General features: G+C 47.9%; 1 protein-coding gene across 3 annotated transcripts in view; it reads right to left on the bottom strand.

The window, feature by feature from the left end:
• Nucleotides 1-13,910, bottom strand: part of LOC106590697 (1-phosphatidylinositol 4,5-bisphosphate phosphodiesterase delta-1) — a 109,377-nt gene extending 95,467 nt beyond the window's left edge. For all 3 annotated transcript variants that reach the window (XR_014383106.1, XR_014383105.1, XM_045710677.2), the window contains exons 1-2: nt 13,666-13,910; nt 4,412-4,570 (exon numbers count right to left, since the gene is read on the bottom strand). Coding sequence is in view for 1 of the 3 variants with exons in the window: in XM_045710677.2 (XP_045566633.2) it covers nt 4,412-4,570; nt 13,666-13,696 (190 nt within the window). In the remaining 2 variants the exon portion in view is untranslated. The remainder of the gene's footprint in view (nt 1-4,411; nt 4,571-13,665) is intronic.
• Between the last annotated feature and the right edge of the window lie 420 nt (nt 13,911-14,330).

The following is a 14,330-nucleotide window of genomic DNA, read 5'->3' as shown; positions in this document are numbered from 1 at the left end:
TAGGTGGTAGAACTCAGACAGACAGAGAAGGAGGTAGAACTCAGACAGACAGAGAAGGAGGTAGAACTCAGACAGACGGAGAAGGAGGTAGAACTCAGACAGACAGAGTAGGTGGTAGAACTCAGACAGACAGACAGAGTAGGTTGGTAGAACTCAGACAGACAGAGAAGGAGGTAGAACTCAGACAGACAGAGAAGGAGGTAGAACTCAGACAGACAGAGTAGTAGGTAGAACTAGGACAGACAGAGTAGGAGGTAGAACTCAGACAGACAGAGTAGGTTGGTAGAACTCAGACAGACAGAGTAGGAGGTAGAACTCAGACAGACAGAGTAGGTGGTAGAACTCAGACAGACAGAGAAGGAGGTAGAACTCAGACAGACGGAGAAGGAGGTAGAACTCAGACAGACAGAGTAGGTGGTAGAACTCAGACAGACAGAGTAGGAGGTAGAACTCAGACAGACAGATTAGGAGGTAGAACTCAGACAGACAGAGAAGGAGGTAGAACTCAGACAGACGGAGAAGAGGTAGAACTCAGGACAGACAGAGTAGGTGGTAGAACTCAGACAGACAGAGTAGGTTGGTAGAACTCAGGACAGACAGAGAAGGAGGTAGAACTCAGACAGACAGAGAAGGAGGTAGAACTCAGACAGACGGAGAAGGAGGTAGAACTCAGACAGACGGAGTAGTAGGTAGAACTAGGACAGACAGAGTAGGAGGTAGAACTCAGACAGACAGAGAAGGAGGTAGAACTCAGACAGACAGAGAAGGAGGTAGAACTCAGACAGACGGAGTAGTAGGTAGAACTAGGACAGACAGAGTAGGAGGTAGAACTCAGACAGACAGAGTAGGTTGGTAGAACTCAGGACAGACAGAGAAGGAGGTAGAACTCAGACAGACAGAGAAGGAGGTAGAACTCAGACAGACGGAGTAGTAGGTAGAACTTGGACAGACAGAGTAGGACGTAGAACTCAGACAGACAGAGAAGGAGGTAGAACTCAGACAGACAGAGTAGTAGGTAGAACTAGGACAGACAGAGTAGGAGGTAGAACTCAGACAGACGGAGTAGGCGGTAGAACTCAGACAGACAGAGAAGGAGGTAGAGCTCAGACAGACGGAGTAGGAGGTAGAACTCAGACAGACGGAGTAGGTGAACACAGGAGCTAGATCGTGATACTCGGGAGGAACTGATTACAGGTCCGGAGGTTCTGGAATGAACTGGGGCACAGACAAGCCCGGGGGAAGGGCAGAATGTAAACAATTAGAGTGACAAAACGAACTCCAAGTGGTTACCTTTCCGGCGGTCCAGTCAATCTGTGGGTTGTGTAGCTTTAACCATGGATGGCCAAGAACCAGGGTAGATTAAGGACAGTCGATTATGTGGAAACTGATCTTTTCCTGGTGATTTCCAGAGAGATGCAGGATGACAAAGACGGGCGAGGGGCTGTCCATTGGCATCGAGGGGTGAATCGAGTGGGACAGTGTCCAGGCCCAACTGGGTAACGACATCTCGGTCCAGGAAGCTCTCATCGGCGCCCAAATCGATGAGAGCAGACAGAGGAAAAGCCTGGCTTTGCCACACAAGGTTGCCTTGAAGCAGGGGTCTGGGGGAAGATGGGCGGGCGATTTGGCTCAACAGTATAACCCCCACTACTGCCGAGACCCCAGTTTTGCTGGACACAGGGAACAAGTGGAGACAAAGTGACCAACCTGGCCACAGTATAGGCAGCTCCTAGCGCCGATTCATCATCGCCTCTCCTCTGGAGAGAGATGGGCCCGGCCGAGCTGCATGGGTTCAGGATCTGGACGAGCCTGGGGATGGCATGCAGTCGGAGAAGGAGGACAAGGCACTGAAGCAGATGTTATGGCACATGCAACCCTACCTACCCTCTCCCTCCGACGCTCACAGAGACGATTGTCGATGCGGATAGCGAGAGATGACTTCATCAAGTCCATCAGGCTCATCCCTGGACACCAACTCGTCCTTGAGGGTCTCAGTGAGCGTGTTCCGGAATGCTCCCCGAAGGGGCTCCTTATTCCAGCCGCTCTCAGTGGTGAGGGTGTGAAACTCACATGCCATCTCAGCAACACTATGGGAGCCTTGACGGAGGGATAGGAGTCCTTACCGCAGACCGGGTGGTCGAAGACTTTCTTAATCTACTCCGTGAATCTGGAGTAGGATAAGCAGATGGGGGACTGTCTCTCCCTCACTGCCGTGGCCCAGGAAAGCGCTGCTCCATGGAGTCAGCCAATCAGAAAGGAAATATTGGCCCGTTCGCTAGCATAAGAGTAGGGCTGTTGCTCAAATACATGTGAACATTGTACCAAAAAGGCTCTGCAAGCTTCGAGGTTGCCATCGTAACCTCGTTGGTAAACTTGGCTCAATCAAGACCACAGGAAGAAACTACAAAAAGGCCTTGGCCGACGAGGGTTGAGTAGCAGTCTGCTGGGTTCATCTCTTTGGCCAGATCGTACTGTTACGCGGAGTGGAACAGGGGAACCCAAGAGCAGACTCAGACAAGGAGACTGGGATGAAATAACCAAGATATTTACTGAAAAACAAGGGGGACATGGAGGCTGGAGCGAGAGGGGTTGAGACAGGGTAAGCAGGTCCAGAGGGGAATCCAGGACAGAGTAGCAGGAAGACGAGACGTGGGGCAGGAGACAGGGACCAGAGTCAGAGCGGGCAGAACTGTAGCAGAGAGGAAAACAGGCACAACAGGATCTGAATAGTAACAAACGGCTAGAAAACGTAGACCGACTGAGCAGAGATTACGATCTGGCCGCGTGGAAGTGGCAGGGCTGAGTATTTGTAGAGGTCTGGTCTGGTTGCTCTGAAACAGTAGCAGTACTCACAGGTCTGGTTACTCTGAAACAGTAGCAGTACTCACAGGTCTGGTTACTCTGATACAGTAGCAGTACTCACAGGTCTGGTTGCTCTAAAACAGTAGCTGTACTCACAGGTCTTGTTGCTCTGATACAGTAGCAGTACTCACAGGTCTGGTTGCTATGATACAGTAGCAGTACTCACAGGTCTGGTTACTCTGATACAGTAGCAGTACTCACAGGTCTGGTTGCTATGATACAGTAGCCGTACTCACAGGTCTGGTTACTCTGATACAGTAGCAGTACTCACAGGTCTGGTTGCTATGATACAGTAGCAGTACTCACAGGTCTGGTTACTCTGATACAGTAGCAGTACTCACAGGTCTGGTTGCTATGATACAGTAGCAGTACTCACAGGTCTGGTTGCTCTGATACAGTAGCAGTACTCACAGGTCTGGTTACTCTGATACAGTAGCAGTACTCACAGGTCTGGTTGCTATGATACAGTAGCAGTACTCACAGGTCTGGTTGCTCTGAAACAGTAGCAGTACTCACAGGTCTGGTTACTCTGATACAGTAGCAGTACTCACAGGTCTGGTGCTGTCGGCGTCTCCGGCGGACTCGACAGTAGCAGTACTCACAGGTCTGGTTGCTATGATACAGTAGCAGTACTCACAGGTCTGGTTACTCTGATACAGTAGCAGTACTCACAGGTCTGGTTGCTATGATACAGTAGCAGTACTCACAGGTCTGGTTGCTCTGATACAGTAGCAGTACTCACAGGTCTGGTTACTCTGATACAGTAGCAGTACTCACAGGTCTGGTTGCTATGATACAGTAGCAGTACTCACAGGTCTGGTTGCTCTGAAACAGTAGCAGTACTCACAGGTCTGGTTACTCTGATACAGTAGCAGTACTCACAGGTCTTGTTGCTCTGATACAGTAGCAGTACTCACAGGTCTGGTTGCAATGATACAGTAGCAGTACTCACAGGTCTGGTTGCTATGATACAGTAGCAGTACTCACAGGTCTGGTTGCAGCGTGCGTCCGGCGGACTCGACAGTAGCAGTACTCACAGGTCTGGTTGCTCTGATACAGTAGCACCCGGTCTGGGCAGCAGGCGTCTCCGGTCTGGCTCTGAACAGTAGCGTACTCACAGGTCTGGTTCTCTGATACAGTAGCAGTACTCACGGTCTGGTTGCTCTGATACAGTAGCAGTACTCACAGGTCTGGTTGCTATGATACAGTAGCCGACCCGGTCGGGCCGACGTGCAGCCACCGGTCTGGTTACTCTGATACAGTAGCAGTACTCACAGGTCTGGTTGCTTGATACAGTAGCAGTACTCACAGGTCTGGTTCCGCAGTGCAGTACCACGGTCGGACCGCAGTAGCTCCACAGGTCTGGTTGCTGCGTGCAGTACCACAGTCGGGCCGACGGCAGTACTCACAGGTATGGTTGCTCTGATACAGTAGCAGTACTCACAGGTCTGGTTGCTTTAATACAGTAGCAGTACTCACAGGTCTGGTTGCTCTGATACAGTAGCAGTACTCACAGGTCTGGTTACTCTGATATAGTAGCCGTACTCACAGGTCTGGTTGCGCTTGAAGGTCCTGTGTGACTCGTGCCACATGGTTGTACAGTCCTCCTGCAGCTTGTAGAAGCGGTTCTTCTTCCAGGAGGAGGACCTCACCTTCAGCAGCTCTCCTCCCACCAGCAAGAACCGCAGGTCCACATCTCCCTCTAACCCTAGTGGGGTCACACAGAGGTCAGAGGTCAGACAAACACAAACCCTCACCCTAACTTTCAGCAGCTCTCCCCCCACCAGCAAGAACCGCAGGTCCACATCTCCCTCTAACCCTAGTGGGGTCACACAGAGGTCAGAGGCAGATGGACTCTTCACAACTACTGTAACCATGGTAAACCCATCTGGAATGTTACTAAAGGAAGCCATTTTGCATTTCTGTGTTGGTATGGAGCGGTGTGGTTTTGGAATTGTGGTGAAGGGTGTATACTGTAAAAGCAGCTGATTTTCCATCAGAACTATGCTTTCGCAATGATCTCACCAGGGGCTGCTTACAACACGTGTGTGTGTGTGTGTGTTGTTTGCATGTGTTTGTGTGTTCGTGGTTGCAACCACACTTCTGCAAAGCATCCAGTGTAGAACATCTGAGACAAACATTCCAGGTCAGTCGAGTCAGACAGGAAGTGAAAGCAAAAGGACCCCTGCACCCTAAATGTTTTCCTCGCTACCACTCAAGTTAGACTCTGAAAATGAAAGATGGTGTGGTACACCGAGCAGCGGGAGTTAGAGGCAGCAGTCAGCGGGCAGGACTAGGCTGGACTGGACTAGGCTGGACTAGGCTGGTCTGGACTAGACTGGACTGGTCTGGGCTGGACTAGGCTGGACTGGACTAGGCTGGACTAGGCTGGACTGGACTAGACTGGCCTGGGCTGGACTAGGCTGGACTGGCCTGGACTAGGCTGGACTGGACTAGACTGGACTGGTCTGGACTAGACTAGGCTGGACTGGTCTGGGCTGGACTAGGCTGGACTAGGCTGGACTGGCCTGGGCTGGCCTGGGTTGGACTAGACTGGACTATGCTAGACTAGGCTGGACTAGACTGGGCTGGACTTGTCTGGGCTGGACTAGGCTGGACTAGGCTGGACTGGTCTGGACTGGCCTGGGCTGGACTAGGCTGAAGTAGGCTGGACTGGCCTGAGCTGGACTAGGCTGGACTAGCCTGGGCTGGGCTGGACTGGCCTGGACTAGGCTGGACTAGCCTGGGCTGGACTGGACTAGGCTGGGCTGGCCTGGGCTGGACTAGGCTGGGCTGGGCGGTCCACATTCAGAACCTCCCTGTCAGTGCTCACCACTCCTGGGCTGGGCTGGACTGGCCTGGGCTGGGCTGGACTAGGCTGGACTGGCCTTGGCTAGGCTGGACTGGACCGGGCGGTCCACATTCAGAACCTCCCTGTCAGCCACTCCTGGGGCGTGGGCACAACGACAACATTGTAGACATTTTTACAAGGTCCCGCAACAGACTGACAGAGGCTGTTTATGAATCTAGCTGTTATGGATTCCGGGAGGAGGAGGAGGAAGGCTGGGCACTGGGAAATAACTGAGTGCTTCAGACTGCCTCTGTAGGGTATTGGAGCGTAGCCTCAATTCACTCAGTAGCTCTGTTGTTGTTGACTTGTATGATCACAAGGCTGCTCACTCCTGACCTATACCATTATAAACACAAAACATGAGTTTAGATGAGCTAGTATTGGTCTAATTTCTTTATCTATCATTCAGTCTTTTCCTGTGTTTCAAAATGCATACTTGTGTTCTATCTAGAGTGTATAGCGAGTACAGAAGCTAACTGTCATTTTACAAATGTGATCCCAAACCTCCCTTACCAAAATTAATTTGCTGTGGCAAATTTGCTACAAACTAAATAGTGTGCCACAAAATGTTGCCAAAATGTTTGCAAATGTTTGCCACTAGTGGTGAATTTGCAGCAAACCTTTTGGCAACAACCACCCTGTCAGGTCTCAGGTGGTTGTTGCCATTTGGACAGAGGTTATTTTCTGTCAAACACTTCTCTCGAGATTCTATTTGTATCTGTGGCAAACCTGTGGCAACAACATTTATTGCCACTGGTGGCAAACAGTTTACCAGAAGGCATTTCTGGTGAACACATGAGTTCCAAGACCTGTAACCGTTTACGACCATCTGTTGTAAATGGAAACCAAGAGATTTACCTACCAAAGTTGTCCCGTGAGAGTCTAAGTTATTAATTCATTAAACTTTCTTAATAAACTTTAAAATGTGTTCGCTAATTGATGCCTGGTTAGCAAGGTCATGTTTTATGGGATAGAGTGAAACACATGTTGTTGCTATACCAGTTTCAATCTGTCAGTGCCACTGACATCTTAGAAAGACAGAAAGGTATTCACCCACAAATGTAAGTGGTTTAAAATATCAGGCAAATCATTAGTTAGCTAGCTAGCTATCACATTAAATGTGTTAACAGTATGATAGATAACGGTAGCTAGCTAGCTATCACATTAAATGTGTTAACAGTATGATAGATAACGGTAGCTAGCTAGCTATCACATTAAATGTGTTAACAGTATGATAGATAACGGTAGCTAGCTAGCTATCACATTAAATGTGTTAACAGTATGATAGATAACGGTAGCTAGCTAGCTAAGACCTTTATGCATGTCAATATGCTAGTGTCACAGTTCAGTAGCATGTTAGCTAGCACAACAGCTAAGGTAGCATGTTAGCTAGCACAACAGCTAAGGTAGCATGTTAGCTAGCACAACAGCTAAGGTAGCTAGCAACAATACGAGTTGATTTGATATCAAAGCAAAATGTCACATGGATACCCTTCCCCTACCCTTCCCACGGTGTTGGAAAAGGCTCCATCGAAGACCTTGTACTCACTCATAACACTGACTGTATCGTCTTCAAGCTTGATAAGGTAAGTAAATGCACGTATTACTCTCATAAATATAGCAGATACTTTCAATCTTTCTAAAAAATGGATATTGCATTGCTTGTGTTGCTCATGTTGTGCTTTCTTTCTTTCATTTCACTGTGAGGTCTACTACACCTGTTGTATTCGACGCATGTGACAAATAACATTTGATTTCAGCTGATTTTGATTTGAAATAGCCAGATATACTACAAGCCAAGTATCTGTACAGATTTCCTATCTTTTCATTCAAAATCGAGCAGCCAGTTCTTGTTATAAACCACACGTACACAGAGGGAACACTCTCTGGACAGAGGGAACACTCTCTGGGAAGAGGGAACACTCTCTGGGCAGAGGGAACACTCTCTGGACAGAGGGAACACTCTCTGGGAAGAGGAAACACTCTCTGGGAAGAGGGAACACTCTCTGGACAGAGGGAACACTCTCTGGGAAGAGGGAACACTCTCTGGGCAGAGGGAACACTCTCTGGGAAGAGGGAACACTCTCTGGGCAGAGGGAACACTCTCTGGGAAGAGGGAACACTCTCTGGGAAGAGGGAACACTCTCTGGGAAGAGGGAACACTCTCTGGACAGAGGGAACACTCTCTGGGCAGAGGGAACACTCTCTGGGAAGAGGAAACACTCTCTGGGAAGAGGGAACACTCTCTGGACAGAGGGAACACTCTCTGGACAGAGGGAACACTCTCTGGGACAGAGGGAACACTCTCTGGGAAGAGGAAACACTCTCTGGGAAGAGGGAACACTCTCTGGACAGAGGGAACACTCTCTGGACAGAGGGAACACTCTCTGGGAAGAGGGAACACTCTCTGGGCAGAGGGAAACACTCTCTGGGAAGAGGGAACACTCTCTGGGAAGAGGAAACACTCTCTGGACAGAGGAAACACTCTCTGGGAAGAGGAAACACTCTCTGGGAAGAGGGAACACTCTCTGGGAAGAGGGAACACTCTCTGGGAAGAGGGAACACTCTCTGGGAAGAGGGAACACTCTCTGGGCAGAGGAACACTCTCTGGGAAGAGGGAACACTCTCTGGGAAGAGGGAACACTCTCTGGGAAGAGGGAACACTCTCTGGGAAGAGGGAACACTCTCTGGGCAGAGGGAACACTCTCTGGGAAGAGGGAACACTCTCTGGGCAGAGGGAACACTCTCTGGACAGAGGAAACACTCTCTGGGAAGAGGGAACACTCTCTGGACAGAGGGAACACTCTCTGGGAAGAGGGAACACTCTCTGGGAAGAGGAAACACTCTCTGGGAAGAGGGAACACTCTCTGGGAAGAGGGAACACTCTCTGGGAAGAGGGAACACTCTCTGGACAGAGGAAACACTCTCTGGACAGAGGAAACACTCTCTGGGAAGAGGGAACACTCTCTGGGAAGAGGAAACACTCTCTGGGAAGAGGAAACACTCTCTGGGAAGAGGGAACACTCTCTGGGAAGAGGAAACACTCTCTGGACAGAGGAAACACTCTCTGGACAGAGGGAACACTCTCTGGACAGAGGGAACACTCTCTGGGAAGAGGGAACTAAGTGACATCTTGACCAGTTGTGATTGGTCCAGAACTGTTACTGGGTGACACCTTGACCCAGCAGTCGTCACCTTCTCAGGACTCGGCCACACCCAAACAAGTACATGACGAATCTGTGACACAGGCAACACCCGTTCTACCAGTCACATTCTGTTAAAGGTACCATGTCGTGTTAGGCCTCACTCCCCCCTATCTGAGATATCTACTGCAGCCCTCATCCTCCACATACAACACCCGTTCACTCCTCCCCTATCTGAGATATCTACTGCAGCCCTCATCCTCCACATACAACACCCGTTCACTCCCCCCTATCTGAGATATCTACTGCACCCGTTCTGCCAGTCACATTCTGTTAAAGGTCCCCAAAGTACAAACATCCCTGGGTCGCTCCTCTTTTCAGTTCGCTGCAGCTAGCGACTGGAACGAGCTGCAACAAACACTCAAACTGGACAGTTTTATCTCCATCTCTTCATTCAAAGACTCAATCATGGACACTCTTACTGACAGTTGTGGCTGCTTTGTGTGATGTATTGTTGTCTCTACCTTCTTGGCCTTTGTGCTGTTGTCTGTGGCCAATAATGTTTGTACCATGTTTTGTGCTTCTACCATGTTGTGCTGCTACCATGCTGTGCTGCTACCATGTTGTGTTTCTACCATGTTGTGTTTCTACCATGTTGTGTTGCTACCATGTTGTGTTTCTACCATGCTGTGTTTCTACCATGTTGTGTTGCTACCATGTTGTGTTTCTACCATGCTGTGTTTCTACCATGTTGTGTTGCTACCATGCTGTGTTGCTACCATGCTGTGTTGTTATGTTGTGTTACTACCATGTTGTGTTTCTACCATGTTGTGTTGCTACCATGTTGTTCTGCTACCATTTTGTTCTGCTACCATGTTGTGTTGCTACCATGCTTGTGTTGTCTCCATGTTGTGTTTCTACCATGTTGTGTTGCTACCATGTTGTGTTGCTACCATGTTGTGTTGCTACCATGTTGTGTTTCTACCATGTTGTGTTGCTACCATGTTGTGTTTCTACCATGTTGTGTTTCTACCATGTTGTGTTGCTACCATGTTGTTGTTATGTTGTGTTGCTACCTTGCTGTGTTGTTGTCTTAGGTCTCTCCTTATGTAGTGTTGTGTTGTCTCTCTTGTTGTGATGTGTGTTTTGTCCTAAATTTATATTGCATTTATTTATTCATATTAATCCCAGCCCCCATCCTCGCAGGAGGCCTTTTGCCTTTTGGTAGGTCGTAATTGTAAATAAGAATTTGTTCTTAACTGACTTGACTAGTTAAATGAAGGTTAAATAAATAAAATAAACATTTAATATTAAGGTACACAAAAGTGTCTTCAAATGAATGGATTTGGCTATTTCAGCCACACCCGTTGTTGACAGGTTTATAAAAATCGAGCACACAGCCATTCAATCTCCATAGACAAACATTGGCAGTAGAATGGCCTTGCTGAAGAGCTCAGTGACTTCAAACGTGGCACCGTCATAGGATGCCACCTTTCCAACAAGTCAGTTCATCAAATTTCTGCCCTTCTAAAGCTTCCCCGGTCAACTGCAAGTGTTGTTATTATGAAGTGGAAGTCTTGGAGCAACAACGGCTCAGCCGCAAAGTGGTAGGCCACACAAGCTCACAGAACGGAACTGCAGAATGCTGTAGTGCGTAAAAATTTCCTCGGTTTCAGCGTTCACTACCGAGTTTCAAACTGCCTCTGAAAGCAACGTTAGCACAAGAACTCTTCGTCGGGAGCTTCATGAAACGGGTTTCCATGGCCGAGCAGCCGCACACAAGCCGAAGATCACCATGCGCAATGCCATTCGTCAGCTGGTGGTGTAAAATGTGCCTGCATTGGACTCTGGAGCAGTGGAAACGTGTTCTCTGGAGTGATGAATCACGCTTCATATCTGGCAGTCCAACGGACTAATCTGGGTTTGGCGGATGCCAGAAGAATGCTACCGGGCCCAATGCACAGTGCCAACTGTAAAGTTTGGTGGAGGAGGAATAATGGTCTGGGGCTGTTTTTCATGGTTCAGTGTAGGCCCCTTAGTTCCAATGAAGGGAAATCTTAACGCTACAGCATGCAATGACATTCTAGACGATTCTGTGCTTCCAACTTTGTGGCAACAGTTTGGGGAAGGCCGTTTCCTGTTTCAGCATGACAATGTCCCCGTTCACAAAGCGAGGTCTATACAGAAATGGTTTGTCGAGATCGTGTGGAAGAACTTGACTGGCCTGCACAGAGACCTGACCTCAACCCCATTGAACACCTTTTGGATGAATTGGAACGCAGACTGCGAGCCAGGCCTAATCGCCCAACATCAGTGCCCGACCTCACTAATGCTCTTGTGGCTGAATGGAAGCAAGTCCCCGCAGCAATATTCCAACATCTAGTGGAAAGCCTTCCCAGAAGAGTGGAGGCTGTTATAGCAGCAATGTTCCAACATCTAGTGGAAAGCCTTCCCAGAAGAGTGGAGGCTGTTATAGCAGCAATGTTCCAACATCTAGTGGAAAGCCTTCCCAGAAGAGTGGAGGCTGTTATAGCAGCAATGTTCCAACATCTAGTGGAAATCCTTCCCAGAAGAGTGGAGGCTGTTATAGCAGCAAAGGGGGGACCAACTCCATATTAATGCCCATGGTTTTGGAATGAGATGTTCGACAAACAGGTGTCCACATACTTTTGTAGTGTATCTTTACTTTTACTCAGGTACGACAATTGCGAACGTTTTCCACCATCAACGCCACAGTCTAATTATTGAGAGTCGGGTTGATCACCGTTACCTTACAAGGCATCTAGAGGAGGGTGGAGTTGTTGTGAATTAGTACCACCTCCATACTTACAGTAGTTCTGAAAAGACCAAAAGATTCAGATCCATAAACCTGGTACCGGCCATACATAACCTCTGACCTCTGACCTGAAACTGTGCATTATAACTCCACCTGAAAAACGCCCATCATTTACCTTTTTACGGTGACAATAACGCCTTTATTTGCTGTATACTGTTATACTTTTTTACTTTTCCACATCCGGGCTTCTTCACCTACGAGATCGTCTGAGACCAGCCACCCAGACAGTTGATAAAACTGTGGGTTTATCCAACGAAGAACTTCTGCACAAACTGTCAGAAACCGTCTCAGGGAAGCTCATCTGCGTGTTCGTCGTCCTCACCAGGGTCTTGACCTGACTGCAGTTCGGCGTCGTAACCGACTTCAGTGGGCAAATGCTCACCTTCGATGGCTACTGGCACGCTGGAGAAGTGTGCTCTTCACGGATTAATCCCAGTTTTAACTGTACTGGGCAGATGGCAGACCACCTCCAATGTCATTTTAGAGAATTTGGCAGTACGTCCAACTGGCCTCACAACCACAGACCACGTGCAGGACGTCGTGTGGGCGAGCCGTTTGCTGATGTCAATGTTGTGAACAGAGTGTCCCATGGTAGCGGTGGGGTTATGGTATTGGGCAGACATAAGCTACGGACAACAAACACAATTTTATTTTTATCGATGGCAATTTGAATGCACAGAGATACCGTGATGAGACCCTGTAGTCCATTGTGGTGCCATTCATCCACCTCCATCACCTCATGTTTCAGCATGATAATGTACAGCCCCCATGTCGCAAGGATCTGTACACAATTCCTGGAAGTTGAAAATATCCCAGTTCTTCCGTGGCCTGCATACTCACCAGACATGTCACCCACTGAGCATGTTTGGGATGCTCTGGATCCACGTGTACGACATCTTGTTTCAGTATTCCCATACCCGGGTAAGAGACCTCTTTTTTTAGACAAGCTTTTTTAAAACTGTAATGTTTACATGAATTCTGATTATTTCTAGGGATACACAACATCCTGAAATATATGTAGATATCTTTGTTAGAAAGAATACTATATTTCCCTTGAAGGCTTGATGCTGAATGTAAAAAAAAAAACTCACTTTCTCCTACAGTCTAAATATTTTTCAGGTCCATCATGTTTGGCTGTGAATGACGGATAGCATCTCCCATCTATCATATATCCAGGTGCATTGGTTACCCTTCACTACTTATGCTAGTCAGTTATAGGGGCCATATCTGGGCTAACTGATTTTTCATATTGATGAGAGTGTATCAACTCAGTCTAGAGTCAAGAGGAAACAAGCTATTGTCTTGTATTGGTAAGGCCAACCGCATTTAACTTCAATTACATCTGTACAGCTATAACTCTCACATTAAATCCACCTGATTGCTAACTGGGATCGACAGGCTACCTATGCAACAGGTAAACTATCCTTTTGATGGTACAGTGACGTGATTGGGGTGATCGGGTAACTAAGGTGGAGGTAAAGGAAAGCGAAGGTGTGAAGGAAGGAGTTGGCTGCTTGGATGTCTCCTCCCCTCTCTACCTGCCTCCAGACACTAATATCTGATCTGGCTGCACACCAACATTTTGTATAATAAAGCACATTGTTCATCCCACAGGAGAAAGCATTTCCTCTGTTTTTACTTCCAATCATGACTTTCAGACAGAATGTCAAGTGCCCTCGAGACAGGACACTAGACAATCCATCTCAGACAGTCAAACAAATCACATTACCACTCAAGCATGATCACAATGCCTATTGAGGAATGGAATCAAACGGATGTTACCTTGGTACAGGTAGATCATAAAAACATTTCTTTTAAAAAATAGTTTGAAATTGCGCACTTGAGTCATTCTATTGCACTCAAAGAGGTGCCGACTGATCATGCACAGAAGTCGCATCTAACAGATTGTGAAGGTTTTCAACAATATGAACAGATTTCATACCACATTCCATATATCTACAGTTTCAACCTACCATGTTTTTCTGCTTTTCCGTTTGATTCCATCCCAAATTGATCAGATCAGTCCAAAGTTGCAGGTGCGTAAAATCCCCGCAGCAAACGCTCAAGTCTAAGGGTCTCTATGGATAAATGCGAATAGCAAAGCGGTGATAAAAAGCGGTGCGCAGATCTCGCAACATCGGTCCGCTACAAACTTCAGGCTGCTGATGTGATCGAGACAGTGCGTAGCGCTGTCAGTAGCCTGCAGCCAATACCGAGCATGCGCCCTGACCTGCCGCGCAGTCAGTCCACACCAACAGCACAGCCACACCGGTCTGACAGGTCCTCTGTTTGACTCCGCAGCCTGGTCTACACCTCTACATTAAGTTCCTGACATAGGGGACATTCTGATCTGTTGTCCCATTCATATGTATAGTGTCTCTGTGTGTCTGACAATGCTGATTGGCTGAGCTGTTGCAGGTCATGAATACTAGGTTAATGCCGTAAAATATAGTAAGTACATTGTTTATTTCCCAAATGTATCCGTTTTATATACTTCTAATGATGGAGAATTAATCCTAATTTTATCACGTATTACAACACAAGCCAGTCTTAAGGAAAGGACTATGGTCTTAACCTGTCGGGCTGGTCTGTCTGACAGAGTGGATGTATTCCAGCACTATGGTTACATACTGGGTTA

The sequence above is a fragment of the Salmo salar genome, chromosome 29 (genome assembly GCF_965601325.2).
Source record: "Salmo salar chromosome 29, fSalSal1, whole genome shotgun sequence".
Classification (NCBI taxonomy): Eukaryota; Metazoa; Chordata; class Actinopteri; order Salmoniformes; family Salmonidae; genus Salmo; species Salmo salar.
The sequence above is the reverse complement of the archived record's forward strand: the minus strand, read 5'-3'. Positions and strand labels throughout refer to the sequence as shown.